General features: G+C 39.0%; 1 protein-coding gene and 1 non-coding gene across 4 annotated transcripts; both read left to right on the top strand.

The window, feature by feature from the left end:
- The first annotated feature begins 8,339 nt into the window (after nt 1–8,339).
- On the top strand, nt 8,340–26,454 carry LOC133863777 (peroxisomal (S)-2-hydroxyacid oxidase GLO4-like). Of its 3 annotated transcripts, XM_062299868.1 has the most exons (13): nt 8,356–8,603; nt 8,676–8,846; nt 9,291–9,439; nt 9,524–9,648; nt 9,732–9,778; nt 9,933–10,010; nt 10,133–10,257; nt 10,393–10,450; nt 11,838–11,900; nt 12,179–12,248; nt 12,691–12,791; nt 25,370–25,474; nt 25,987–26,454. In XM_062299868.1, the coding sequence occupies exons 3-13, from the start codon at nt 9,297–9,299 to the stop codon at nt 26,164–26,166; spliced, it is 1,095 nt and encodes a 364-aa protein (XP_062155852.1). In that variant the 5' UTR covers nt 8,356–8,603; nt 8,676–8,846; nt 9,291–9,296; the 3' UTR covers nt 26,167–26,454. The 3 variants fall into 3 exon arrangements, 2 of the variants coding, with proteins under 2 accessions (XP_062155853.1, XP_062155852.1); XR_009899436.1 differs by lacking the exons at nt 25,370–25,474; nt 25,987–26,454 and adding exons at nt 18,981–19,188; nt 19,272–19,501 and having other exon boundaries at nt 8,340–8,846; XM_062299869.1 differs by lacking the exons at nt 25,370–25,474; nt 25,987–26,454 and adding an exon at nt 18,981–19,504 and having other exon boundaries at nt 8,340–8,846.
- Nucleotides 18,258–18,396, top strand: LOC133865120 (small nucleolar RNA Z247). The gene has a single exon (XR_009899648.1). It is a non-coding gene; the product is annotated as a small nucleolar RNA Z247 (small nucleolar RNA).
- Nucleotides 26,455–27,897: the final 1,443 nt, after the last annotated feature.

Below are 27,897 nucleotides of genomic sequence, written 5' to 3'. Positions count from 1 at the left end.
TTAAGAGTTTTGGAAGGCTTCTTCCCTCCATGGTCTCCTATTTGCTTTCCTCACCATATCAGAATAGTCAAGATAGAATCACTCTTCCAGCCAGAACTACAACAACAGAAATTTCGGCATAACAGACACCGGAAAAGAATCACCTTGTTGGTACGCGCCCTCACGCGCCGAAACCAGTAAAGCAAGTTAAAAAAAATCTCAAAACGAAACTATTTGCCGTAGAGCTTTCTAACAACCTTCGCTACTTCAGCAAAAGGAGCTTTCAATCCAACCTTTTTATGCTCTATTTGCAAAAGTATTTCTTTACTCATAATAAACCACATAACACTAAAATCAGTTCTATTATAAGTAAAACTAGTTCTTCATAATATAACTGTTTTAGTGTCATACGGTTTAATGTCCACTTACAATTTTTGGAAGTGCCTATAGTTTATAGACTTATTTTTTGTTTTTGTTTGTTGACGATGCATGTGTGGACCATGGTTTCTTAACCTTATAATTTTCCTTTGCAACATCCGCAGGATATAGGATGGTTAAGATCTATAGCAAACTTGCCAATTATGATCAAGAGAGTTCTCACTAGTGAAGATGGTAACATCTCCATTTATAATATTCAAATATTTTTATTATTATATTGTCAATATTATTACTTTTATTGGGAGCCGTACATAAGTAAGAGAAGAATCTTCTTTACTTTTAAACTTGACAATATCAACCAAATATTCAGGATATTGTCAACCTTAAAATCAAAAGGGAAAGAGGTTTAATTTCACATATATGAGAATGGTTATATAGAAGATTATTCATTTGTTCAAACATGATAGTCCTTTTGTTAGTCAATATTTTTTTTTTTTTTTTGTTGCAGGTAAAAAAAGAGTTTCTACATGTTATCTTTTTTGTCATATTACCTGTCACACTACTTTCTCTTCTTTTAACTGTTCACCTGAATCTTGACTAATGTACACAAAGAGAGTGTGCTTCTTAAAATTATCTTATATGCCTCAAAAGATGCTTTTACTAGTTAATGACAATAGTAATTCTTTTTAATTTTTTGCATGTTCCTCTGTTGACAATTCCTGCTCAATATTTGATGTTCTACCGTTTGTAGCAATAAAGGATGTGGAAGTAGGAGTTGATGGTATTATTGTCTCAAATCATGGAGCTCGCCAGCTAGATTATACTCCGGCCACTATTTCTGTTCGGGAAAAGGTTACTCTCTATTTCTCTACACGTTATTTAGTCTTCCAAATTCTCCGAAAGTGCGTGTACTAATAACTATGGAACAAATTAAAAGAAAGGATTTCTTATAGCAACCCAACTTTCTGCTCGTGATATCACGTGCCTCCAACCAAGGCCAATTCCCTCTGTGATAGCATCAATTATTAGATTCGCCGCAGAGCTGTCCAGCGTTGTCCAGAACGTCTCCAACGGACCATCCACGCGTAGCCACACGCCGTCCGAACTTCTGGACCTCAGCTTCACGCACCCAGCACTACCACGTCACTTTCTGCCGCTCCCGTTGGTCGATCGTCCCGGTTGCAGCGCCACTCAATAGATTTGCTTCAAATCTATCCATCGCTGTCCAGAACGTCTCCATTGGACCATCCACGGGCTTCCACGTGCTATTTGAAATTTTGGACCGCAAATTCATGTGTGAACGTGCCGCCACCTTGCCACGCGTATATGCCACACGCCTACAGTGAGTTGGGCCACATCAGCCCTAATTTCATTTCAAATCTGGTCCAAATTAGTCAACCCGGGCCAACCTAGGTCACTTTATTTCGGGTCAGACCATATTCAATGGTCCATGGGTTTTGGCCATTTTGGCCCAATCAAACCGGCCCAATTTAGCCTATTCTATAAGGATCCAGTATCAGGCCCAAATCATTCACTGCCACCACCAGCCACCATCATCTGCAGCCGGTAGCCAACAGCCGCCGTCCTCCGCTGCCTGCCGCCACTCTCCGGCGACCAAAAATAAAATTTCCTTTTTTTTTTTTTTTTTTTTTTCCAAACTCAATCTTGCACCTTGAGTTTAAGGGGAGATGTTAGAATATTTTTTATTATTCTATGTTTATTTCCTTTCCTATTAGGGTTTATTCCATACCTTACGTAGTTTAGGGTTTCTTGCTCACTGCTCATTGTCTTTCTATAAATAGAGACTTATGTAATAGTATTAGGTACAACACTACTTCAATACAATGTAGTCTATTATATGCTTCCGCGCTCTATCTCTCTCTCTCTCTCTCTCATTCTTTCTCTCTTTCATATATTTCTCCAATATATTTAACAATAACTAATCTATCAGCTTATCATAATGAAAAACAATAATGCTATATAATAAATTTTTATTTTATTTTGTTGACGTGGTATTGCCAATCAATTTTTAGATTTATTTATTTTAACAATGATTGATTTGCAGTTCTATATGATAAAAGTATAGTGTATAACATTTCTTAATGCAAAATTACTGATCTTAAGAAGTGAAAAAAACAAAGAGTAATGCTATATACAACATCTTTATCTCACTTTTATTTCACTATGCTGATGTAATAAGGCTTAGTAGCGATTCTACTAAGGACTATTAGTCTATTACACCTTGCCAAATTGCTATTCTATTAGAAGAAGTCCATCCTATGCCAATGCTTGTTGAACGTGGCTTGAAGTCATTGAGGAAAGAAAGGAAACCAAGTGGGACCAGCTAACTTAAAAAGAGAAAAAAAGAAAAGCAAGAGAAGACAAATCATAGGAAAACAAAAGAAGTAGAGATGAGACACTATTCCGTGAAATATGCAAAGAAGAACAATTGAAGAAGGGCTGTACGTGTCATTGCTTATTACGAAAAGGACTCTTCCTCGTGCTAACATCAAGGAAGAAGAAGAAAAAGATCTCTTTGGCCTTTATAAAAGAGGGGGACGTTCAACATTTTTATGAACTTTTTTTTTTTTTTTTTTTCTTGCTCAGTTTATTTTATTTTGCTAGCTTGATGTTTATGACTTGAATGATGGAATTTATTTTCGTACTCATGTGTAGCTAAATCTCTAGTTAAAGCTAAGGTTGAAACTTTTAATGAAATTATAGTATTTATTCTCCAATTCTTCTATGGTTTTTAATGTATAATCTTTTTAATTGATTGCATGATTTATTTTAGGAAATGGTTTTTGTTCTGTAAAATTCCTTGATTTATTGTTAACTACGGGTACAGTAAATGCTTGGAATTCCTTGCGAATCAAATAACCAATTTTACGTAATGAAATCAATCAATTTTAAGATTAATCTTTTAATGATATTTTTTATTTATGATCACTGCTCTATTTTCCGATTGGGTGCACTCCTTACCTACCTCTCAATTGAGTTATAAAATGGGTTGAGGAATAAGTATTATGTTTTCGTTAAAAGTAAAACCCTAATGCCTTAGGAGTTTCTTTTAATTATTTTTTCCTTATATCTTTTATTGCATTTTATAAAAATCATTGAACCAAATTAATTGTCACAGATTTTTCCTAATCTTATTTTGTTAGTGTTCTTTGTTCCCCAAATCCCTGTAGTTAGACACTCGGACTCACAAGAATTTACTACTTCGCGACAACCTGTACTTGGGATTGCACACTTAAATTGTTAACAATGCTCAATGTGACAATGTATGTTAACCATATATATATATATAAAAAATTAACAATGACTAATTTAAAGGATACTACATGAAAAAATATAGACTCCTAATTTAACGTGCGTGTGTGTAACAAAATATCTAAATGCGAAATTTAAAGAAGACATATATTTTGTTAATGAAGTGGAAACTTAGTTAAGAGAAAAATCACTCTAGGGCAGCCAACCCAGGATTTTCACTATTCAGAAGACAAAACTAGTAACAAAGCAGTCGTACTCACATACCCGTTATGCAGTGGTCATACCGTGCACTCTGACTTGTACCTATAATCGAACACCTCCCAACTAGGTCTCTTACCTGAAGGGGTCTTCAATGGAATCATTTAGCTTAAGGTTCCTCCCAAAGCTAGACTTCATAGGTTGATCAAATCTCACACGAACCAGCCTAAGAGAGCTAGCAAATACTCTGTTTCTGCCTAAACACCATCTCTTAGTACAAAGGAATTCAATATCGAATTCTTGAATAATACATGCCTAGAGACCTCTATTTATAGGCTATTGAAAACCTAATACAAGTCTGATTCGGAGTTCTCTAGGTGGCGTTTGGACTTAGATAATAAGATTCCGGACGGCAAGCAACAACTGACTTCAAATCACGCGTTTCTTCATTAATCTTCAGTCATCGAGTCCGGACGGTATAGCCCTAGCGTCCGGACAGTTGCTTGCAATGTTCACTGTTCGCAGCCTTCAGTTTGCCATTCGGACACCTTTGCAAACAGGTGCTCTTGGGAGTTGCTGTTCGCTAGGCTGTTCGAACATCTATGCGAACATGAGTTCCCTGTGGTTGGTGTCTACTGAGGTGTTTGGGCACTTCTTTGAACACCGATGGGCGTCCGGACGCTTCCTCTGGGCTGCCCGAATGGTAACAAGGGAACCGGCTTTGTTGAGCTGTACACTGCATAGAATCTTCCTGACAACTAGAAATTTCCTTTCTTGAGCTGATGACACTGATACTTGTCATATTATGGCTTTCCATGTTATGAAAATTAATTCCTGAATATTCTGAAGACTCTGAAATATATGTCATCCCTGTTAAGGCAGCAGACTTACATAATGGTGATTTTGTCAACAGAATGCAGCCAATTAAAAACTAACACTACATCCTGTCACATCAGCATAGTGAGATAAAAATGAAATGTTGGTGTGGTATATAGCTTTGTGAAGCATATTCTTCTCGATTAAGGATTCAACAAGCTTATTGTGGTCTGAGCAGGTAGACATTGAGAGGGCTTTTTTCCAGCATTTTCAACTTTTATTTGCTTCGGAGGGTACAAGGGGAATTGATGAATGCATGGCAGCGATTTCGCCCTGAGTGACCCAAGTTATGAACGATGCCCTCACTCGGACTTTCATTGGCGATGAAGTGGACAAAGTTGTGTCATAGATGCAGCCTCTCAAGGTACCCGGACCATATGGCTTTGGTGTCTGTTTTTTCCAGCATCACTGGGCACAGAGGTGTAATTCCGAACCGGTTATAACCAGTCGGGAAATCGGCTCCGGGAAACTGGTTTGGTAGCCAGAGCCAGAGTTGGTTATGAATTTTCTAGGCACCCAGTTATAACCAGGTAATCAACTCCAGGTGTATAATATATTAAAAAAAATAAAAATACCCCCTGTTTTTGGAATACTTGTTCTAGGAATCATCATATAACATTGGAACTTGTCAAGCTTGTTTGTGACCTTGGGCTTTGCTACGTGTCTCTTGAACTCTTTCTAATATCCATTTAAATGAATTAGTGGGGTGCTTGGAAATAGAAATTTATCTGGCTATGCTCAACCATTTCAGCTAGCTGTCATAATTTTGTAAAGTAAACAAGTTTACAGCATGTCAAATACTCTTCTAGAGATTGCCTTTTCATACCTAAAACGAGAAGGCAAGCAAAATTGCAATGAAGTGTTTTTTGCTGGGATGGACTCTCTGAACAACCAACTTGGCTGATCTTCTAAGTTTCTTGAAGAGCCCCCTTTTATTATTATTATTATTATTATGCATTAGTTTTGTTTATATTTAATCATCTTGGGGGCTATTAATTGGTTTGACATGTCTCTATAACTAACTACTAAGCATTTCTTGTTTTCCTAATTCCCTCTTGTTGCAGATCAAAACTCTTGCTGCTAAGCTTTGTCATGACAGGGCCATTGTTCTTGAAATGCTCTGTGACCCCCTCCAAACTTTTAAATGATGAGTGCTGCTTTACCTGAAGTACTTGCACCAACAATATCAGTATCGGTGCCTAAAACCAAACCAGTGGAAAGTAATCATATCGAGACAAGTGTGGATGCTGTAGAACTTAGGACCAAGGTGCAAGAGCCTGTTCATTTCATCTTTCTTTTTCATACATCCTCTGTAACTATGATTGCTTTTCTTTCAAGTTTGATTTTCTGTATTATCTCAGTTTTTTTTTTAATACTACCCGGTCCAGATAACTGGTTTCACCCGAGGTAACGGGGTAACCCCGATTAACCGGGGTACTCAGTTCAGGAGTCGATTATTGATATTTAATAACCATGGACCCCGGAGCCGGTTCCCGGTTATTACCCAATAACTGGGAATCGGCTCTTGGTTTACACCTCTACTGGGACACAGTAGGGGAGGCCGTTCGTAGTGCAGCTCTTAATTTCCTTAACCATGGCCAATTTGATTCCTCGATCAATGCCACCTACGTTGTGTTGATCCCCAAGAGTTCCTCTGCCGATTCTATCAATGATTATCGTCCAATAAGTTTGTGCAAGGTCTTGTACAAAATTATAGCCAAAAGTGCTGGCCAAAAGGCTCAAGGTGGTCTTGCCTTCTATCATATCTCAACATCAGAGTGCCTTTGTTCCAAGAAGGTTAATATCTGACAACATTCTGGTTGCTTATGAGGCCTTACACACTATGGCTACACGCATGAAGGGGGAGGAAGGGTTATATGGCCATTAAATTGGACATGACAAAAGCCTACGATCGAGTTGAATGGGCATTCCTAGAGGCGGCAATGTGCAGGTTAGGCTTTGTTGATTCTTGGATCTCTATGATTATGACTTGTGTAACCACTGTTTCCTATTCTATTTTGGTTAATGGCAAGCCCTCCAATCCCATCATTCCTAGCAGAGGCATATGGTAGGGGTATCCTCTCTCCCCTTACCTTTTCTTGCTCTATGTGGAATGCCTTAGTGCCATGTTGAGCAGGGCAGAGCAGGAGAGTTTCATTTCGGGGGTACCAGTGTCAGCCAATGGATTTCGGCTGAGTCACCTCTTCTTCGCTGATGATAGCCTCCTCTTTTGTCATGCCAACTTCCAAGAATGGGGGAATATGATGAAGTTGCTTCAAAATTATGAGCAGGCCTCTGGAACAAAGTTGAACAGTACCAAGATTGCAATCTATTTCAGTAAGAATACCGGCAGAGAGTTTCAGGGATCTAGAAGTCTTCAATTCTGCTCTTTTGGCCAAGCAGGGATGGCGTTTGCTTCAATTCCCTGAATCCCTGATGGCTATTGTTTTGAAGGAGAAATACTTCAGGGGGTGTAGTTTTTTGCAAACTAGAATGGGCCATAACCCGTCCTATGCTTGGCACAGTATTGTGAATGCCAGGGCAGTTTTGGAAAGGGGGTTATTCTGGCGGGTGGGGAATGGGGATAGCATCAGAATCTGGGGTGACAAGTGGGTGGCTCTTCCTACTTTATTCCAGGTCCATTCCCCAGTGGCAGATTGGGATCCGGATGCTAAGGTCAGCTGCCTCATTGATCTAGTTTTTGGTGGCTGGAATGTCCCTCTTATCAGGAGCTCTTTTGCTGCTTGTGAAGCAGCAGCCATTTGTAGCTTGATTCTGAGTCCTTTGGGGCAGCCGGATAAAATGGTTTGGATAGGTAACTCCTCTGGATTCTTCTCAGTTTGAAGCGCATACCATATGGAGATCTCCAGAAGGCTAGCTGATCGCGGGGAGTGTTCTAGCTCAAAGGAGAATGCTGAGGTGTGGAAGATTATCTGGAATGTGGAGGGTCCAGGGGCTCTTCGACATTTTTTGTGGAAACTTTATGCAGGGGCCCTTCCTACGAAGGACAACTTCGCCATAGACATATTGTGTCTGACCCGTTGTGCCCTTTTTGTTCTTCATGTCCAGAGGATAGTTAGCATGCCCTTTGGAGCATATTGTTAATTAATTAGAAGGTAAATTGACAAAACATACTATTTAAAACAAGAGGAACGTTTAAGGACTTAATTATTTAAATTGAAAACTTAAGGATTAAAGTCAATATATCGCTAATCAAATATTGACTCTTTTAAAGAAGATGAGTGGGGTTTGCCAAACAAAGCCCACGATCGTCTACTTTATTCAATTTTTTCTTTGGCCAAGATTCTAATGGTTTCTAATATTTGTATTATTCTATGCCCAAGAAAACAATAAGAATGTATTCTAATAATTCCAGGGACATGGGTGTGTTTGATAAAAGTTTTTGAGGTGACTTTCTTTTTTTTTAATAGTAAAAAGAAGTAATTGATGTCGTATAAAGTAGAAAAAAGTTTTAAATTTTAAATTTTATTTTATAAGAAAAAGTGAAAAATGAAAGTGATTATTAATGTGATATAAAAAGGGAATGATTTAAATTTTAATTTTTTTAAGAAAAAAAATGAGATTGGTTGCCAAACTCTCCAAATCAATACGATACGATAGTCATTTGCAGCTTCCCTTCAATTGAGATTTGAGCACACTAAACCAACTCAAGTTACTGTTGCGGGGTGAAAATATTTTTCACACGTTTTCACTCAAGGAGGTCTGTCTAGATGTCCAGTCAGCTGAACTGGAGAGGTTCGACATGGAAACATCTAGTAACTTTTGGTTTTCTGTGGAAAATTCTGATGAATAATCAACGTGGATGATAAAACGGTAGAAGAGAATGGGCTGAGCTTGTGCTGTGAGAGATAAAAGACAAGAAACTTTTTGTACAAATGGTAAATAAAGTCTCCATAATTGTTTATTGCTGCAAAATGACAAAAATAATTGACGAAGCTCCATCGATTTAGACAAATACAGTCCTGGAGGAAGCTCCAGTAATGAGGAGGCATGGGCAATGATGGAATTCAGATATTCATCACCACTTTGGCCTATATCTCTTAGCTAATCGTATTTGTTCAGAAGCTGCCCTGGCCGGTCGCCTTCTCTAAAACCCAAAGGATTTCAGCTAGCTCCCATTGGTAAGCTTAACAATGGCCAAATTTACTTGATCATCTTGTATACTTAAAATTACGTAGTTTAATCTATGTGGAGCATGTGTTTTCAATTCGTTCTTGTTGTTATGTGGGTCAAAAGCAAATTTTTGATTGGTTTACATATTGGCAACATAGGCGTTTAAGGTCCTAATTGATCTTCGCTCCCACAATTTTGGCTGTGAACTGCTAAAATATCAGCTAGATTTTCCAAATGGATGGTGTGCTTGGAAATTGATTTTCTAGATGAGCACTTTGGTAACTTTCAGTGGTTGTGTCTGCGCCTGTGAATATTATTGTGCATATTAGAGGCTTGCTTGTACATCTCAATTCTCATGGATATTGAATTTGTACTCCACATGTTTTTCAACTATAGAAAAGCTATTGGTTCTGGTGATGGATTCATTGAAAATATATGTCCATGTGTTCCAGGATATAATGGCAGGTGAAGCAGTAAATGTGAAGGAGTTCCAAGAATTGGCAAGGGAAGCCCTTCCAAAAATGCACTATGATTTTTATGCTGGTGGAGCCGAGGATGAGTACACTTTAAAAGAGAACGTGAAAGCATTTAGTAGAATCACGTAATTAATGTGCAAAACCTGCTAATCTTAATAGGTCAAACAGTATCTTGGCATTTTACCCATCAGTTTTCATTGCTTTCTCAGGATCCTGCCCAGAATTCTTGTGGATGTAAGCAGAATAGATTTGTCAACTTCCGTATTGGGGTACAATATCTCGGCGCCCATTATGATTGCTCCAACTGCCTTGCATAAGCTGGCACACCCAGAAGGTCTAAACCCTCTAGGAAGTGGCCTCAGTTGAGATTTCCTTCCCCCTGCCAAATGCTAATACTGCTTGATGTTCTGTTTGTAGGAGAGGTTGCCACAGCCAGAGCAGCAGCTGCATGTAAAACCGTAATGGTAATTATATAACGGATTCGAGCTCATCTGTTATATCACTAGTTATCTCAAAAGCTTAAGCTAATAGAAAATGGTAAATTTAATCAATTTTAATTAATATTCTAGCAATGTGCTTACACATGGTGCTCGCACACTGATTTATGTTTTACTGTAGGTTCTATCCTTCACGTCTTCCTGCACTGTAGAGGAGGTTGCTTCCAGCTGCAATGCTGTTCGATTCTTTCAATTATATGTACTGTATTCTTCTTGTTCTCTTATAATTTAGTTTAATTTTAATCTTTTTTGTTACCGTTTCCTTAAATGTGATCTTGTTTGATAGAAACACACTTCAATTTGGTAATCATTTGTGAACAGGTATACAAGAGGCGAGATATAGCAGCTGTTTTGGTGCAGAGAGCTGAAAAAAATGGATACAAGGCTCTTGTCCTAACTGCTGACAGGCCCAGACTTGGTCGAAAGGAGGCCGACATAAGAAACAAGTTAAATATGATCTCTTTTATTTTTTTTGCAGGCATGAAAAATTTGTTGCCTTTAAAGTTTGGCATAAACTGCTTTATCTCTTATTGATGCAATGAATAATGCCTAATGCTCTTAAAATGTGATAACTTCTGCAGAATGGTTGCACCTCGATTGAAGACTCTTGAGAATCTCTTATCAATTGGAGCTGCATTTGTGAGTGGAATATTTCCAAACTTTTGAATCTAAATATGGCAGCTAACAATTATGAGGTTATTCTGTTTACCAAGATGTCTTATATATTCTCTTAAAAATACATCACTTTAACTGTACCATATTGTTTGTCCTTTGATAAGTCAAAAGACCCTCCATTAGTCTGTTCATTATCTGACACCAGAAAAACAGAAAAGAAAGAAAGAAAAAAAAAAAAAAAAAAGATCAGTAAAGTGCTCTTATGCTGCACGACACCCGTTTGTCATAATAAATAATTCCAAGCACAAGGTACACAATGAGTACGTTATAAACATACATTGATTGTGCCATGTCTGTCATAAATGGATGTAAAAAATTTGACCTGCTCATTTCAAGAAGCTTCCTTCATATCACAACATTAATTAGCATTTGTCTATCTTTCTAATTCTAATGTTGTTTTTATCAACTTTTTTCTTGTAAATTTCTGCCTTTTTTGTTGCTATGTAATTGTGGGGTTTCACGGTATCTTCTTGCCTGTGATTCACAAGTCACTACTTCCCTTATCAATTGAAGCTGGATTTGTGAGTGGAATATTTCCAAACTTTTGAATCTAAATATGGCAGCTAACAATTATGAGGTTATTCTATTTACCAAGATGTCTTATATATTCTCTTAAAAATAAATCACTTTAACTGTACCATATTGTTTGTCTTTTGATAAGCCAAAAGACCCTCCATTAGTCTGTTCATTATCTGACACCAGAAAAACAGAAAAGAAAGAAAGAAAGAAAGAAAGAAAAGATCAGTAAAGTGCTCTTATGCTGCACGAAACCTGTTTGTCATAATGAATAATTCAAAGCACACGGTACACAATGTGTACGTTTCAAACATCCATTGATTGTGCCATGTCTGTCATAAATGGATGTAAAAAATTTGACCTGCTCATTTCAAGAAGTTTCCTTAAGATCACAACATTAATTAGCATTTGTCTTTCTTTCTAATTCTAATATTGTTTTTATCAACTTTTTTCTTGTAAATTTCTGCCTTTTTTGTTGCTATGTAATTGTGGGGTTTCACCGTATCTTCTTGCCTGTGATTCGCAAGTCACCACTTTTCACCAATTATTAGTATGTGGGCTATGGCACTCATGTATCCCTGTTTTTGGGACCCTTAAGATGACAATGAAGTAAACTTCATAATACGTTACAAGTTTATGCCAAGGACTGTGTTATATCGTTGAATTATAATTTGCAGTTTTATAATACATTGATTGTAGAATGTCTGATCATTTACAGGCCAGTGTAATGTGTGTGTGTAGCGTGCGCTATGTGTGCCATTCAAGTGTTGTCTGTTGGTTATTTATACTCATAGACTGATATTGTTATGATTATTCAGAAACTTAACTGTTGCAGGATAATGGTTCAAACTTAGAAGCTTATGCTAAGGAGATAATGGACGCTTCCTTGAGTTGGAAGGTATAAAAAAAGCAACTATTTTGATTACTTTCTTATAGATTGTAGAAATATGTCAGGAAAGTTTAGGTCAGTGACTTACGAAGATGCCAGTAGGCCTAGCTGGCAAAGTCTCATAGTTTTTATACCAGGGACCTACGGTTGATTAGAGATATGGAGGTTCTAAGGGCTGGGCAAAAAATATATTACTGTCAGCGGTCATATTTTGTACTCTTTAATTTTAGTTTTAGCTCGGAGCACTCTAGAACCATGGTTTAATTAGTGCATAACAAAATCTGCAGGACATAGAATGGTTAAGATCAATTACAAACATGCCAATTCTTATCAAGGGAATACTTACTCGTGAAGATGGTAAGATTAAGCTTCACTTGTGATATTCGTATCTCTTTACATCATCTTCCCTACTCTCCTTCCCTTTAATTACAAAACAGAAAGAACCTTCTCTGCTTTAATTTAAAACTTTATACTTTCAATGCAATTTTCAGTTGTTTATAATTAGTGTTTTTTATCAATTGAAGTCTAAACTTATCCATTCTAAGTATTTTATATCTTTTTGATTAATTTTTTTTCACTTACTCTTGAAACTCTTTAATACCTTTTTTCCTCTGGAAATTCAAGTATAGGAGCCCTGTTTTAAACATACTACTCAAGTAATCTTCTTTTTCTTTTTATTTCCTCTTGTAACCTCTCTGTTGATTTTTTTTTTTTACATAAATCCATTTAGAGACTGCCTCATTACATGCTCTTGATATAAATACCCCTTAACGTTTGATGAACTACTATATATTGACAGCAATAAAGGCTGCAGAAGTAGGTGTTGCTGGGATTATTGTCTCCAATCATGGAGCTCGTCAGCTTGATTATACTCCTGCTACTATTACTGTCCTGGAAGAGGTGAGGCTCTATATCTACTGCTTACCATAAGAAGGGCTCTTTCTACAGATTATGTCGGTGTAAGACACATACTGGGTTTTAAGTGCGAATAAATCTCATCTTTGTGCTAATTTATATATATATCGTAGCAAAATGATAAAAATTATTAGGGAAAATTTGTAGGTGGTAATATTGTAGCAAGAAATCCTCAACACAACATTTTCTTAGGAATGGTGTGCATTCTAATATTAGGAAATATACGTGTTCATGCATTTCTACACAGGACTTTTTGTTGTGATAAATACCAAAATAATATATTAGATCGCAAAGATATAGGAAAGAGAAGGAAAAAAAGAAAAAGAAAACTAGGTCAAGGCTCCGAATTCTTTTGCTCATTTTGATTTTAAGACCCCATTTTTTTAATTTGATAGATTTAAGACTTGAGTTTGGACTCTTTCTAAATTTGAGATCTCTGTCAAAATAGTTGTGAAAATATAGTTATACCCCTCAAATCATTTTTTTTAATTCTTAAAAAAGCAAAAAAAAAAAAAAAAAAAAAAAAAGAGAAAAAAAAAAGGCTAGGTTAGCCCAGCCAGGGCTAGTTCGTCTCCTAGCCACCTCGATCAAAGAACCACCTCGGTCAAAAGCTATGGATGCTGGGAGAATTGACCCCACAATGGTTGAGTTGTGCCACCCATAGTCACCATCGTGGTTGGGCTGGGTGACCCACTCCAACCACTTTTTTATTTTTTCTTTCTTTTACAGTTTTTGATCTTAAGGGAATAATTTATTTTCACAACTATTTGTGTTACCTATTTGAAAGAAGGCTAACAAAGATCTCGAATTTATAATAAGATTAAGCTTAGGTCTTAAATTTATCAAATTGAAGATAAGAGTCTTAAGGTCAAAGTGGCCAAAAGCATAGTTGGATCCTAATCCAATTTCTCAAAAAAGAAAAAGAACAAGAAAAGTCAATTGCACAAAACACTAAGATTTTTGTGGTTCAACATGAAGACTTATGATGATGCAGTTGATTGCATGACCAACCTTAGACCGCGAATGCCTGCAAGAGAGAAATGGGAAGTGAGCTTGGAGACTTTCTGAGGCTTGGAGACTTTCTGAGGCTGCTAACGAGGATACCTCTGATGCTTAAGTTAGTAAGTGGTTTTCTCTGATGGAAAAGAGAATGCAATTGCATTAGGGTATTGAGAGTATCTACCTAGAGTGGTGTCTTCCCCTACTTATGTGGAGTATTTCTTCTCTTTGTATGGCTCTCGCCAAGTATCGTCCACTGATAAGGCACAATCCTGGCCAGATGCATTCGGTTTTCATCCTTTAGTGAGGTATGCCTTTGCTTTGTGTCATTCATTGGTGAGGTATGGTCCTGTCAAGGTGGTGGCACCGAATTGCTTGCTTCTTGCAATTGTTATTAGACATCGTGTAATGCTATGTGTCTACTGGTAGGTTAATGGTGTTACCCAATTTTTCGTCGTGAGTATCGAGACAGTTGCGAAGAGGTGGCAAAAAAGTTATCCCTTGCAACGCATCCCCCTTTGTTCTTTAAACGTTGACTGAGCTGTTGGTTGGCTAATTCGCTTAGCCCATAGGGATTCGTGTATTGGGCCCAATTGCTCGGCCCAAATGGGTCTCCTCAGCTCGAGGCCTGACAAATGGATACTTGGTGTCAGGGTACTTTTTTGGTTACTGTTTGAGTGTGGGAAATCGAGTTGACAACCCCCTTTGGCCGAGTTCGACTGTTGGTTGGCTAATTCGCTTAGCCCATTGGGATTCGTGTATTGGGCCCAATTGCTCGGCCCAATTAGGTCTCCTTAGCTCGGGGCCTGACAAATGGATACTTGGTGTTAGGGTACTTTTTCGGTTACTGTTCGAGTGTGGGAAATCGAGTTGACAACCCCCTTTGGCCCGGGCTTGTTAGAATGGGAGTCATGCTCAGGATTCACGCTAATTGGGACGGTTAGTAGTTACTGGGGCACTATAGGCTTGCAAAAGACCCAAGTATCGTTTTGTTCTAATTGACTTTGGGAAGCACAACAACGCATTCAAGTATCGTTTCCAAACACCGTGCAACCCTTAGCTTAAGTTAGATCTCATTATCATCAAAACCCAACTTTTATCAACTTTCACAACACTTCTATCAAAATGCATACGCTTTCACCATTATCACAATATTGTCAATATAACTTGTAGTATAACTACACATATATATTTTGACAATACAACTACACCATAACCATTATTTATGGACAAAGTGATAGGGATAGTGTTTATACTTCCCCCAAGTTTCGCTCCGTTAGCACCACCTTTCTTATGGCGTCGGGACCTCACTTCCGCGCTAAAATCGCAAAATTTTGCTACCTTTTACACTCCTAAGGTTCCTTAGCTTTTCAGAATGTGAAGAAATGAAAATATGGCTATTCATCAGACTTTCAGCCTTTAAAAGCTTTTGAAGTCAGTGTCACTATAGCTCGGTCGATAGAGAGATTCCATTTCAGTCAATTTTCTTCCACGAGTTTGGTCAATTGAGTCTACTTCTCGGTCGAACAAGACATCATAAGGGCGAGTCAATTCAAGTTCAGACAAAGTCAAATCAGTCGTTTCCGGCAGACCTTGGTCGATTTTGGTGCCATCTTGGTCGATTGAGTGTCGATTTTTCCCTCTAAAAATGTGGACCTAACACGTGTCTTTTTTCTCGGTCGATCGATCATGGTTATCGGTCGATTGAGCTTGTGCAGTAAGCCCTAAACTTTGTGTTTTCAATATGTATTTTGTGCATTTTCTGTACTTTATATTATCGTGATCCTTGATGTGTATTTTGTGCATTTCTTTATTTTCTTAATATTTGAAGTATGTATTTTTAAATTCTTGGGTTTAGTTACTACCAATGTGTCGTTGTGTGGATGTTGTACTCCTTGGCGTCTTCTTCCATAAACATGATGGGCTACAATTCCATTCGTGGGTTTGTCCACTGCAAAGACCTCTCTCGTTCGTGCTCTCCTTGCATGTACCTTCCAGGATGAGCTAGACTCACCACCCCTATGAATTCTCCCACAATCGTCCTAATTTACCTTAGGGGTTCTGGATCTCGCTGGGGCTGCTCTTGTCTGGCATCGGGGTGGGGTTTCCCGCGATTTCTCTGAGGCCTCAGTTGCCGTTGGTTGGCTTCGAATCTCACCAACTTTTCTTGTTCGATTAAGGACTCAATTTGGCTTTTGAGGGCATGGCAATCATCCGTGTCACGTTCGTGGTCTTGGTAAAACTGGCAGTACTTATCCCACAACTTCTTCTTGGGTGTCATTTTCATCCTTCTCGACCATTTCAGCTCCGGGTCTTCTTGAATATGCATCAGTACTTCCCCCACTAGAACGTTAAGGGTAGTGAAGTTGGCAAACCGGGTAGTAGATGGTCTTTGGCCTTCTATGCTGGTGTCAGGCTGCTCTTCAACCCCTTCTTGGTTTGTGCTCCACATTAGGCCTCATTGGCCTGGCCTCATTCCTCTTCTTATCTTGGTGACTATTTGCCCCCTCCCCATGGTATCTTCGGCGTTCCTGAACCTCTCGGGCATGTCCATAAACTCTTGCAAGTTGGAGGGTGTTCTCTTAGCGAGCACGTACATAAAGTTGTCCAGCAAACTTCCTCCTGTGAGGGCAATCAAGACCACCTTCTCATCCGAGTCATCTACCGACAGTAGTCCTTGAGGGGCGCTTCTTCTTTTTGCCTGATGCTGAGGAGGTTTGTTTCTGACCTCCTTTGCCTTTTTCCTCCGATGAATTGTCTCATGAACTGTTTACATAACTCTATCAACCCCCTTTCGTCAGTCATTTTGATTCGCCAGAGGGTCTTGAGCTAGCTTCCTTGAAGAGGCTTGATGGGAAAGAGAGGTGAAAAAGGACGAGTTTATTGTCCTTGAATGCAAGCTGTTGAACCATCTTCGAGCGGGTCCCTTTAGTGTGGTAGAGAAGATCCTACGCATAATCTCATTGGGAACTGCTTGCAGGTGCATGAGGGTCTTGTAGGTCTCAAGATGTTCCATGGGATCTCTTGAACCATCATACATCTCTAACAGAGACATTTTGAACTTCATGGGGAGCGGGAACTCATTATTTTGGGGGAGAAGGGCAGGTCCTTGATGCAATCAAATAGTAAAAGAACAAAGGGAAAGAGATAAAAGCTATTTCGAGAGAGTCGTGATCTTCAATGGCTACTTCAAGAGAGCCTTAATCTCCAAAACAATCAAAAAGGTCTAGGTTTGATAATAATTCAGCATGCTCTTTATTGAATAGGGTTTATACTTATATAGAAGACGGTTAGGTCATAAGATATAACCATTAGGTTTAGCTATCATAACATTACGCAAAAAATAAACTAATGGAAAATACATTCCTTATTAGTTAAAACACTTAAGGAAATAAAATATGGAGAATTATACTCCTTATTCCAGCCGGCTTTGAGCTGCTTGGTGGCTACGGCATTGCCAACTAGCCGTAGGAAAATCTGAACGTATCTTCCCTCCCCCATAACAACTTCCTTGTCCCCAAGGAAGAGTTCCAGTTTTGCACAATTCACTCCCTGCCCTATTGGAACAAACAACTCTTCAACTGAGGACTCTTCTAAAGATGTAGAGTTAGTTTGTGATTCTAAAGATATAGAGTTAGATAAGAGTTAGATCTCTTCTATCTAGAGTTAGTTTGTGATAGAGTTAGATAAGAGTTAGATCTCTTCTATCTTATCAGAAGAGTGAAGTGTTTAATTTATACTACTTTAGTCTCTAGAGTACACGGCTGTGTGGTACAGTCCTAGTTGATGTATACTTGTATTTCTCAGATTGTTCTATATATAGTCAAGCTACTGCACTACAGAGAGGTAGGCAGCATTATACAAAATATCTTTAAATCGTATATGGTATCAGAGACAATCTAAAGACCCACGTCTATGGCTACTCCAGCAAGTTCCGGTTCTGTGGATAGTACCCAAACTTCCCCCCCGGTTTCCAACTCCACTGTCTCTCCCGCATCACCGGCTATCCAGAATGTTCATCATCATGTATCTCAGAAGCTAAGTCAGGACAACTACCTCCTCTGGCAATTTCTGATGGTCCCCTTTCTTGAGGGGCAAAACCTCTATGGTTATGTCGATGGGACAAATCCCCGACCTCCCCAGCTCGTGGCCGACCCAACATCCGGTCTGCTGGTTGCCAACCCCGGCTATCAAGCCTGGTATCATCAAGATCGGATGATCTTTAGTGCGATTATCTCCACGTTATCCGTCGAAGCTCTGCCGCACGTCATCGGTCTCTCCACTTCACGTGAAGTCTGGCTCACCTTGGAGACTCTTTTCTCCGCTCAATCACAATCAAGAATTATGCAGATCAAACTGCAATTGGCGACCCTCAAGAAAGGCGACCAACCCATCTCAGCCTACTTCCAAAAGGCGCAAGGTTTATCTCACCTTCTCGCAGCAATTGGCAAGCCCATTGAGGCTTCCGAACTGATCACTCACATCCTTGCTAGGCTCGGTGTCGAGTATGATCCTCTAGTCACATCTGTGACCACAAGGCAAGATTCCATCTCCTTAAATGATTTATATGGTTATTTCTTATCCTTTGAGCTTCGTTTAGACCTCCATAAGTCAGCTGTGGATGTCAATATATCAACTGCAAATACTGCACAACGCCAGACTACTCCATCTCAGAGGAACACCTGTGGCCAAAATTTTGGCAACCGCAACAATTCTTCACGCGGCAGAGGCCGAGGACCTCCTCAACAATTCTCCTCTTATGGGTCTGGCTCCTCACAGCGTCCCACTTGCCAAGTTTGTCAAAAACAGGGTCATACCGCTACTTCATGTTGATACCGCTTTGATCAAGACTACTCGGCTGATTCTGCTCCTCTGAATGCCAATTTGGCCTTTGCTAATTCTGCTCCAGACTCTCAATGGTACGCTGATACTGGTGCAAATGTTCATCTCACCAATGACCTCTCCAACCTCAATTTACAGGCCGACAACTACACTGGACCTGATCAAATTCGAGTGGGCAATGGTCAAGGTTTGAAAATTTTACATTCTGGTCATGGCATTTTACCTACACCTTCAACTGCTTTCAAATTACTTTCTCTATTTCATGTTCCTCAAATACAAAAGAATTTGATTTCTGTAAATCAATAACTGTATTAGCACTTGCTGTCTCTGCAGGTTGGGCAATCCATCAAGTTGATGTTAGCAATGCGTTTCTACATGGTCTTCTTCAAGAAACTGTTTATATGGTTCAGCCACCCGGTTTTCAGCATCCATCTTATCCCACGGCAGTTTGCAAGCTGCACAAAGCCTTAAACAAGCCCCACGTGCATGGTTTTCGCGCCTCAGTGCTAAACTTCTTGACCTCAAATTCCAAAGCTCCAAGGTTGACTCTTCATTGTTTACTTACAAAGCAAATGGTATTATCATTTTTGTGCTTATCTATGTTGACGATATCATCATCACCAGTTCCAACACAGCAGCTATTTCTCAACTTATAAGTGCTCTACACTCCTCCTTTGCTCTCAAAGACCTAGGACCTCTACATTACTTCTTGGGAGTTGAAGCTACTTGGCATGAGGATGGTTTACATCTTTCTCAACAGCGCTACATTCATGATCTCCTCACCAAGACAAATATGCTTCTTGTCAAGCCTGTCTCTACTCCAATGTCCGCCTCTACAACTCTTAGTCGATTTGATGGTTCGACAATTACAGATACTACTTTATACCGCAGCACAGTCGGCTCTCTTCAGTATTTATCTCTTACTCGACCTGATATTGCTTTTGCAGTCAACAAAGTCTCACAGTTCATGAAAGATCCAAGGGATTCTCACTGGTCTGCAGTCAAACGCATCCTGCGCTATTTGAAGTCTACAATTGATCGTACTTTTTGCATTCACAAGAATTCTTCACGGTAGCTCACAGCCTACTCGGACTCTGACTGGGCTGGCTGTCCGGATGATCGACGTTCCACTTCTGGTTATTGTGTTCTTCTCGGCAAAAACATCCTCTCATGGAGTTCAAAGAAGCAACCAACGGTATCTCGCTCAAGCACTGAATCCGAATATAAAGCCCTTGCTAATGCTTTAGCCGAGTTAACATGGATTCAGACTCTTCTTGGTGATCTTGGTGTACAATCTTCCCGACCATCAGTTTTGTATTGTGATAACATTGGAGCTACATATCTCACGTCAAATCCTATCTATCATGCTCGCACCAAGCATATAGAAATTGACTATCATTTTGTACGGGACATGGTTGCCTCCCAAGCTCTTAATGTTCAGTTTATCTCCGGCAAAGACTAGTTTGCCGACATTCTCACAAAGCCTTTGGCTGTAGCCCGATTCCTCATTCTCAAGACCAACCTCAACGTTCGGTTGCCTACAACGTTGAGTTTGAGGGGGCGTATTGGAACAAACAACTCTTCAACTGAGGACTCTTCTAAAGATGTAGAGTTAGTTTGTGATTCTAAAGATATAGAGTTAGATAAGAGTTAGATCTCTTCTATCTAGAGTTAGTTTGTGATAGAGTTAGATAAGAGTTAGATCTCTTCTATCTTATCAGAAGAGTAAAGTGTTTAATTTATACTACTTTAGTCTCTAGAGTACACGGCTGTGTGGTACAGTCCTAGTTAATGTATACTTGTATTTCTCAGATTGTTCTATATATATTCAAGCTACTGCACTACAGAGAGGTAGGCAGCATTATACAAAATATCTTTAAATCGTATATGCCCTTCCAACCTTGGCTTCATATCTTCTTTCTTTTTCTTCCCATTCGGGTTCAGTTCTGGTTTTGTAAAAGTCACTCCCTGCTCTTCCAACCTGTGCTTCTTCTCTTGTTCTTTCTCCTTCACATTCTGCCCCAGCCTCTCCTTGCTGTTTTCAGCTGCTTCTAGATAGAGGAACATGAATTCTTTTGACCTGCCCGAATTACCTTTAATGCCATGTAATATTATTGGCACCTTCTCCCACACAAACTGCATCTCTAAGGTCTCAAAATTCTAGCGAATGGGCCCCAAAATTCGCAACCATTGAGTGCCTAGCACAACTTCATAATCTTCCAATTGCAGAATATAAAAGTCTATGGTAAAAGTCATGCCTTGCAATTCTACTGGAACTTGAACACTTACCGGGACTGTGGATCTTTTCTCCTGAGGCGATGGTCACGTCCATCCCTCCCTCCTCTGCAAGTTGTAAGTTTAACACGCGGGCAAGGGATAAACTCATGAAATTATCATTGCTGCCCGAATCAATGAGTACAAAAAACTTTGACAGCCCAATCCTCCCATAAGTCTTCATGGTTTTTGTGGGGTCCTTACCGGTAATGGCATGCAAGGAAATCTCCGGAGTGTCCTCCTCCTCTGCCTCTTGTGCTATCCCATCCCCATCTATATCTTCTATCAAGTATGCCTCAATCATGAACAACTTCTTGCAGCGATGCCCGAGACCAAACTTGTCATTGCACTTGAAACAAAGACCCTTCTCTTGCCTCTCCTTAAGTTCTTCCGGTGTTAACCTCTTGATGGGAAGCGGTGGCTGGCCCGTGGTGCTCCGGGGGGTTAATGGTGGTCTCCATGTGTCCGGATGGACGTTTTTTTTCCAAGAGCCATGTTATGGGCATCATAGACCCTTGATAGGCCGATGGCTGAAGTGACAGTAAGGGGTCGTCCAGCAGTGACGTCCGCCTTGATTTCCTCCTTTAGGCCGCTTATAAAACAGCTAACCAGTTGGCTTTGTGATAAATTTCCTATTTTTGAGAGTAGGGACTCGAATTGGGCTTGGTAATCCCTTATACTTCTCGCTGCAATTTGGTTAGCTCTCCAAAGGGATCATAGAATTGGGTAGGCCCGAAACGTGCAAATACCCCTTCTTTGAATTCTGGCCAGCCTATCTCCCTCCCTTCCCGCAGCAGAATTTGGAACCAAAGTTGGGCTTCTCCCTCTAGATGGAAAGAAGCCAAAGCCGCCTTGTCCTCCTAGTGGGTTCCTTGGAACCTGAAAAACTGCTCAGCCCGGCATACCTAGCTGGTCGGGTCTTCTTCCCCATTGAACCGAGGGAAATCGAGCTTGACGTGGCGGTGACCGAAGGCATGAGGCCTTTCTCCTCCCTGGAAATCTTCTCCATCTCCCGCACGTGGTCTCCTATGGCAGTTCTCCCGTGTCATGTTGGTCACGGCCTGAGATCATCTCAAAAGCTTTGGTAATCCGAGCCATAAGCTGCTGGTTTTCTGCTGTCAAGGTCTGCACAATTTGCTCCAAGCTGCCCATGCGTCCTTCCATGGCTTGCTGCTGGTTTCTCTGTGTGAATGAACGCGTAGCCGGCCTTGCTTCCACCGAAAAATCTTGGTAGGCCCTGCTCTTGTTGTGGGAACGGCCTATGGTGAATAACTTGCTTCTTCTATAATTTTTTTCTGGTTTCTTTTGAGGGAAACCGGGCCTCAAGGTTTAACAATATCTTGTTAAAGGGAGGGGAACCCTAGCTCTGATACCACTTAATGTAATCAAATAGTAAAGGAACAAAGGGAAGGGGATAAATGCTACTTTAAGAGAGCCGTGATATCCAATGGCTACTTCGAGAGAGCCTTGATCTCCAAAACAACAAAAAATATTTAGGTTTGATAATAATTCGGCATGCTCTTTATTGAATAGGGTTTACACTTATATAGAAGATAGTTAGGTCATAAGACATAACCATTAGGTCTAGCCGTCATAACATCATGCAAAAAATAAACTAGGAAGGAAATAAACTAATGGAAAATACATTCCTTATTGGTTAAAACACTTAAGGAAATAAAATATTGAGAATTATACTCCTTATTCCAGCCGGCTGGGAGCTGCTTGGTGGCTACGGCATTGCCACCTAGCCCTAGGAAAATCTAAACGTATTAGTCCGTCCCTTAGACAAGGTTTTCTACAATAGTGGAGTGCTTCTCATTCATTGCTTTCATCACTCTATCAAGCATGGCCTACATATCGGTGAGTCGCGCGTCCACATGGCTTCCCACTTTGGGCTCCTCCTCACGATTCCCTTTCAAGCCACTTTTTGGGGACTGCCGCTGGTTCTCCTCTGGGTTCCTTGTGTCATGTTCTTCATTCGTACCATTTCCTCCTCCTCCACAACATGGGATTGGCTCCCGTACACTGTGATGTGACGGTTCTTGGTTTCGTTGCTGGAGCTGCTGCATCATTGCATGGTTCTGTTGCATGATCAGATCTATGTTTTGAGCTATTTTGCTACAACTGGATCTCTATGATGGAAATCCTTTGGTCCTTGGGGTTCGGCTAGGTCGACGAGCCAACATCATTCCCTCTAGCACTCATTGATCTGGTGTTGGGCATATGGCTGTTGGTCTAGGAATCGATAAACAATACTAACTGATGATGTAGTTGATCACACGACCAACCTTAAAACACGAATGCCTACAAGAAAGAATTGGGAAATGAGCTCGGAGACTTGCCAGCGGGGGATTTTTCAAATACTTAAGTTAGTAAGATTTTTTTTTTCCCAAATTTTTTATGGAAAGGAGAATGCACTAGCAGTAGGGTATGAAGAGTATCTACCAAGAGTGGTGCCTTCCATTACTAATGCAAAGTATTTCTTCCCCTATATGGCTCTAGCCAAGTGTTGTCTACTGATAGGGCACAATCCTGGCCAAGTGTGGCATTTGTTTTACATCCTCTAGTGAGGTATGTCCTTTGCCAGGTATCGTTTGCTGGCAGGTATGGTTCTAGCAGGGTAGTGGCATTGAATTCCTTACCTCCTGTAACCGTTATCAGACATCGTGTGGTACTACGTGACTGTGGGTAGATTAAGGGTGTTGCATGATTCTTTGCCAAGAATATCGGGACAATTGAGTTGAAATGGCAGAGTAGTTATTCCCTGCAATGCATCCCTTTTTGTTCTTTGAACTGCTGGCTAATTGATTCGCTTAGCCCATTGGGACTTGTGGTTTGGGCCCAACTGATAAGGCCCCATGTGTCTCATCAGCTGTTACAGCAAGACACAAGCTGTCTTCAATCGTCTAGTGGCGTTACCATGAACTCACCAACAAGATTTTTTTTTTTTTTTTCCTTTTTTTTTGTTTTTTTGTTTTTTTGTTTTTTTTTTTTTTATCCTGCGGTGGCACATATATTGAGAGAGAGGCTTATATGGGTTTATTGAATGATGGCAAAACCTAGGCGGCTAGGCTTTCGAGAGGGCTGCCAAAAAATGGGCTAGGCAAAAGGAAACACAAGTCGGCTGCAAAGTGCCCAACGGCCTACAAACACAACTTTAGGAAAAGGCCACAAAACCACCACGTGACTTGATGGCATCAAGTCACATTAAAACACTTCTCTGTCTATATTTGTGAATGGTTACTGATAAGCGTTGAATGTTACACATTCAAGCCCCTTAACTCGCATATGTTAGGCCCTTAGTTTCATTGTAATATAATGTTTTGTGTTGTTTTTGTGTTTTAGGCATTCTCAGGTGACTAAGGAAAAATGCAAGTAAATCCATCACTTTTAAGGCTTGAAAAGCAAATCCTGCATGCTGTAGGAAAAATGGACTCGTGCGCACCAACTACCTAGGCTCGAGCGCATTTGTGCGGCAGAATTGACATCAAGACAGAAATCAGAAAATGAAAGAGTTTTACTTCTCTTACTTGGACGAAAAGTTTTAGAAGGCTACAAAATCAATTAGGGTTGCTCTTGTACTCTATAAACACACCTTATATTCGTGCATTAGAGGCATGCGACATTACATAATAGAAATTAATAGGATTAGTAGCTAGGTTTTGAGAGAAACGTGTAGAAATTCCAATAGCTTCTTGGGATTGATTTCTCCTCTACGAAGGCGATTTCCAGCATCTCCATGAGTGGCTAATTCATCCATAGGGTATTGATGTAGCCTTTTCCAAGTAATAATGGTGTAACTGTGTTTTTCTTTGAAAATTCTATGAATATGAATGATGGTTGTTTAATCTTGAGATTATGCTTTAACGTTTATATTCAATTTTGATAAACCTCTTATCTTGTTTTAGAAAGTTGTTTATCTCTATTTAATTCAACCTTCGGATTTTTTGTGATTATACGAAGGATAGTTTTACAATAGTTTTAATGGATACGAAATCAAGAGGGTTTGATAGGCCATGCCTAAGAAGAATGAATTGTTCTACACCCTAGTTAGTTTAATTTAGATAGAACAATGCATGCCTTGCCGGAAGATGAGTTATGCTTATCATTTGATTATGTGTATGCTAATTAAGAGATTTGATAGTTCATACCTAGGGAAGATGGATCGTATTGCATCTTAATGGTTAGATAGACGATCCGTGCCAACCAAAGATGAGTTATTCTTATTTCTTAATAAAAGAATTTTCTTGACGACATCATTGGGTGCTTTACAAACACACACGAGTCATATCATTCATGTATGCGAAATTTTCATGTTAAATATAATTTACCATTATTATGAGGTTAGCGGCGAAATCAATACTACTGTGCTCTTTGGCATGGCAATTTCAATCAGTTATGTCATGTAAACGTTTGTTTTAGGATATTTGTGTACCTTGTGGTTGAAGGTGGTTCATGCTGTTGGAGGTAAAGTTCCTGTTCTCTTTGATGGAGGAGTGCGGCGAGGAACGGACATCTTCAAGGCATTAGCCCTTGGGGCACAAGCTGTCCTTGTAAGCTCTCCACCCCAAACTATTTAATTCATCTAACTTATGAATTTCCTCTCACACTTCTTTTCTCCATATGCACCGTTGGACAAGTAATTGCTTTCTCAAAAGGAGTATTCTTTTTCAGTCATTCACTCTGTAATCACAATTGTGTGAGTTTTCAAGGTAAATATCTACACATCATTGAAACACTTTGCACGTTGAGACTGCTGGATATGTTTTATAGGAGAAATCAGGAGGGTTTTGGGGTTTATGGTAAATCTAAAGATTGCCAATTATAGCTACAACAAGGGGCGGAACCACAGCAAGCATTGGGGGCAGTAGTCCTCCCAAAACTTTCAAAATTCTCCAAAAAATATATGTTTTTTCTTTCTTTCCTTTTTTGCCCGTCCCTCCTTACCTAAAAGTCTAGTTCTGGCCCTGGCTATAACCAATTTTTGCTTCTCTCTTTTGATATATTTGTAGTCTTAATCATTGCTCTTTTAAGCCGACTGTAACCTATATATATGTTGTTGAAGATTGGAAGGCCTGTTATCTTTGGGCTGGCAGCAAAGGGGGAATATGGGGTGAGACGAGTCATCCAAATGCTGAAGGATGAGCTTGAGCTCACCATGGCGCTATCCGGCTGTCCAAGTGTGAAGGATATTACTAGAAGCCATGTGAGGACAGAGCGTGAAAGACTCCCTTCAATGCTTTAATGTTATATTATTGAAGCATTAAGATTGTATGGTGGAGATAAATGACTCAGACCATCAATCATACATGAAATTATGTAATGGATTTTCTGATTGGATAGTTAATCATAGCCAGGTATACATTCATACTCAGGTCTGGAATATCTTACATCTTGCCATGAATCTTCAATTATTAAGTTGGCATGTATGCAGATTGTGGGTTGGGCCATGAAAAATTTCGTCAGTCATATCTTTTCTTGTAGTTTAAGTAAATGCGGTTGAGTTCCACATGTGGAAATTCTACTTACAGAAGTTGAAGCTTAGTGTTTTTTTATTTTTATTTTTTTCAAGCAATTTTTTTAGTGAGTCGTTATTTTCTGTTTTTACTCGTAGCTCATGCAAAATTTCATAAAATCCAAATAAAATAAGGTAGTCTTAAACGTGATAACGGAATCTAAAGTTATGGCATTTGAAATTTATTGGTTTAAAAATATATTAGACTTATTATGACAACAATCTTACATCTCAATAATGTCTTTTACATCTAGCCTTCTATAATGTCTTTTAAATGATTTCTTATTAAAAGTTGTTCTCTGAGTGACTCTTTACCTTAAAATATTTAACTATCAATTTTTAAGACTAACTGAAAAAAAATTTGGCCATTTTGAGTATAAATATGATCCTACTGCATTTCTTTTCGGACTAAACCCTATATGTTTGTACTTATATGCAAAATAATGAATTCATTAAGGATAAAATTGAATTATCAAAAATATAGTTAATAATTCTAAAAGAGCCAAACTTTAGGTAGGGGTATAATTATGACTTGAAAAGCAGATGTGGCAACGATAGCAACTGAAGCAAAAAATAAAAAGGTTAAAAGATTAAACAAAATTGAATGGCTCTAGTGGCATTCTACCTTATTTAGTTGATGCTACTATGACCAGCCAGGCCTACAAACATCTTTATTTAAATCTGGACTAAATTAGCGTAGCAGGTACATCTCTCTACACATTTCTCTTCTCTAAATTTAGTCAAAACCTTTGCTTGAAACCCTGCAGTGGCTGTCCAGATTCTGTAAACTCTAGATTAAACAACCTCAGTTATTGTAGGTATGTGCAGTTTCTGCAGATCATGTACTAAATATAGACAAGATACTTGTTCAAATACTGTTCTAATCACGTGTGTTTAAGATTTTAATGGAGTAACTGATTTTTCATTTTAGCCCATCAAAATATTTGAATATACTACTTTATGCAAGAAATATTTTTCATACGATGATTTAATGAAAATCTTGATACTTAATCGTATTATTCAAATAATCATATCATATACAATGACAATGTAATTGGTATAATTCCAAATCAATTGATTAGCATTAAAATCAACAATGTGTTTCTTATAATCACAAATTGAGTATAATTATTAGAATTCATATCATTAGATTATATGATCATATGGATTATCACTAGAATTTATATGAAATGTATTTGATATAAAATTTATATGATATTAAATCTTAAGTGATATGACACATTATATCTTTATTATATAATGTAATAATCATATTAACAATACTTATTTTGTATCATTGTATAATTAAGTTTGATATAAGTTCTAACAATGTACTATATATGATGTAACAACAATAAATGATGTGATCAAACAATTTGATTTAATTTAAGTATGATCTAACAATTTATATTATATTAAATCTCATGTCATATAGCATAATATATAATGTAATAATCATAT

Source organism: Alnus glutinosa, chromosome 3 (assembly GCF_958979055.1).
Source record: "Alnus glutinosa chromosome 3, dhAlnGlut1.1, whole genome shotgun sequence".
Classification (NCBI taxonomy): Eukaryota; Viridiplantae; Streptophyta; class Magnoliopsida; order Fagales; family Betulaceae; genus Alnus; species Alnus glutinosa.
This window is presented reverse-complemented; position numbering and strand designations above follow the sequence as displayed.

Coding starts and splice junctions, on each gene's coding strand:
- LOC133863777 (XM_062299868.1), top strand. CDS start 9,297: ATGGCAGGTGAAGCAGTAAATGTGAAGGAGTTCCAAGAATTGGCAAGG. Junction 10,258..10,392: donor GAGGCCGACATAAGAAACAA/GTTAAATATGAT, acceptor TAACTTCTGCAG/AATGGTTGCACCTCGATTGA. Junction 12,249..12,690: donor AATACTTACTCGTGAAGATG/GTAAGATTAAGC, acceptor ATATATTGACAG/CAATAAAGGCTGCAGAAGTA.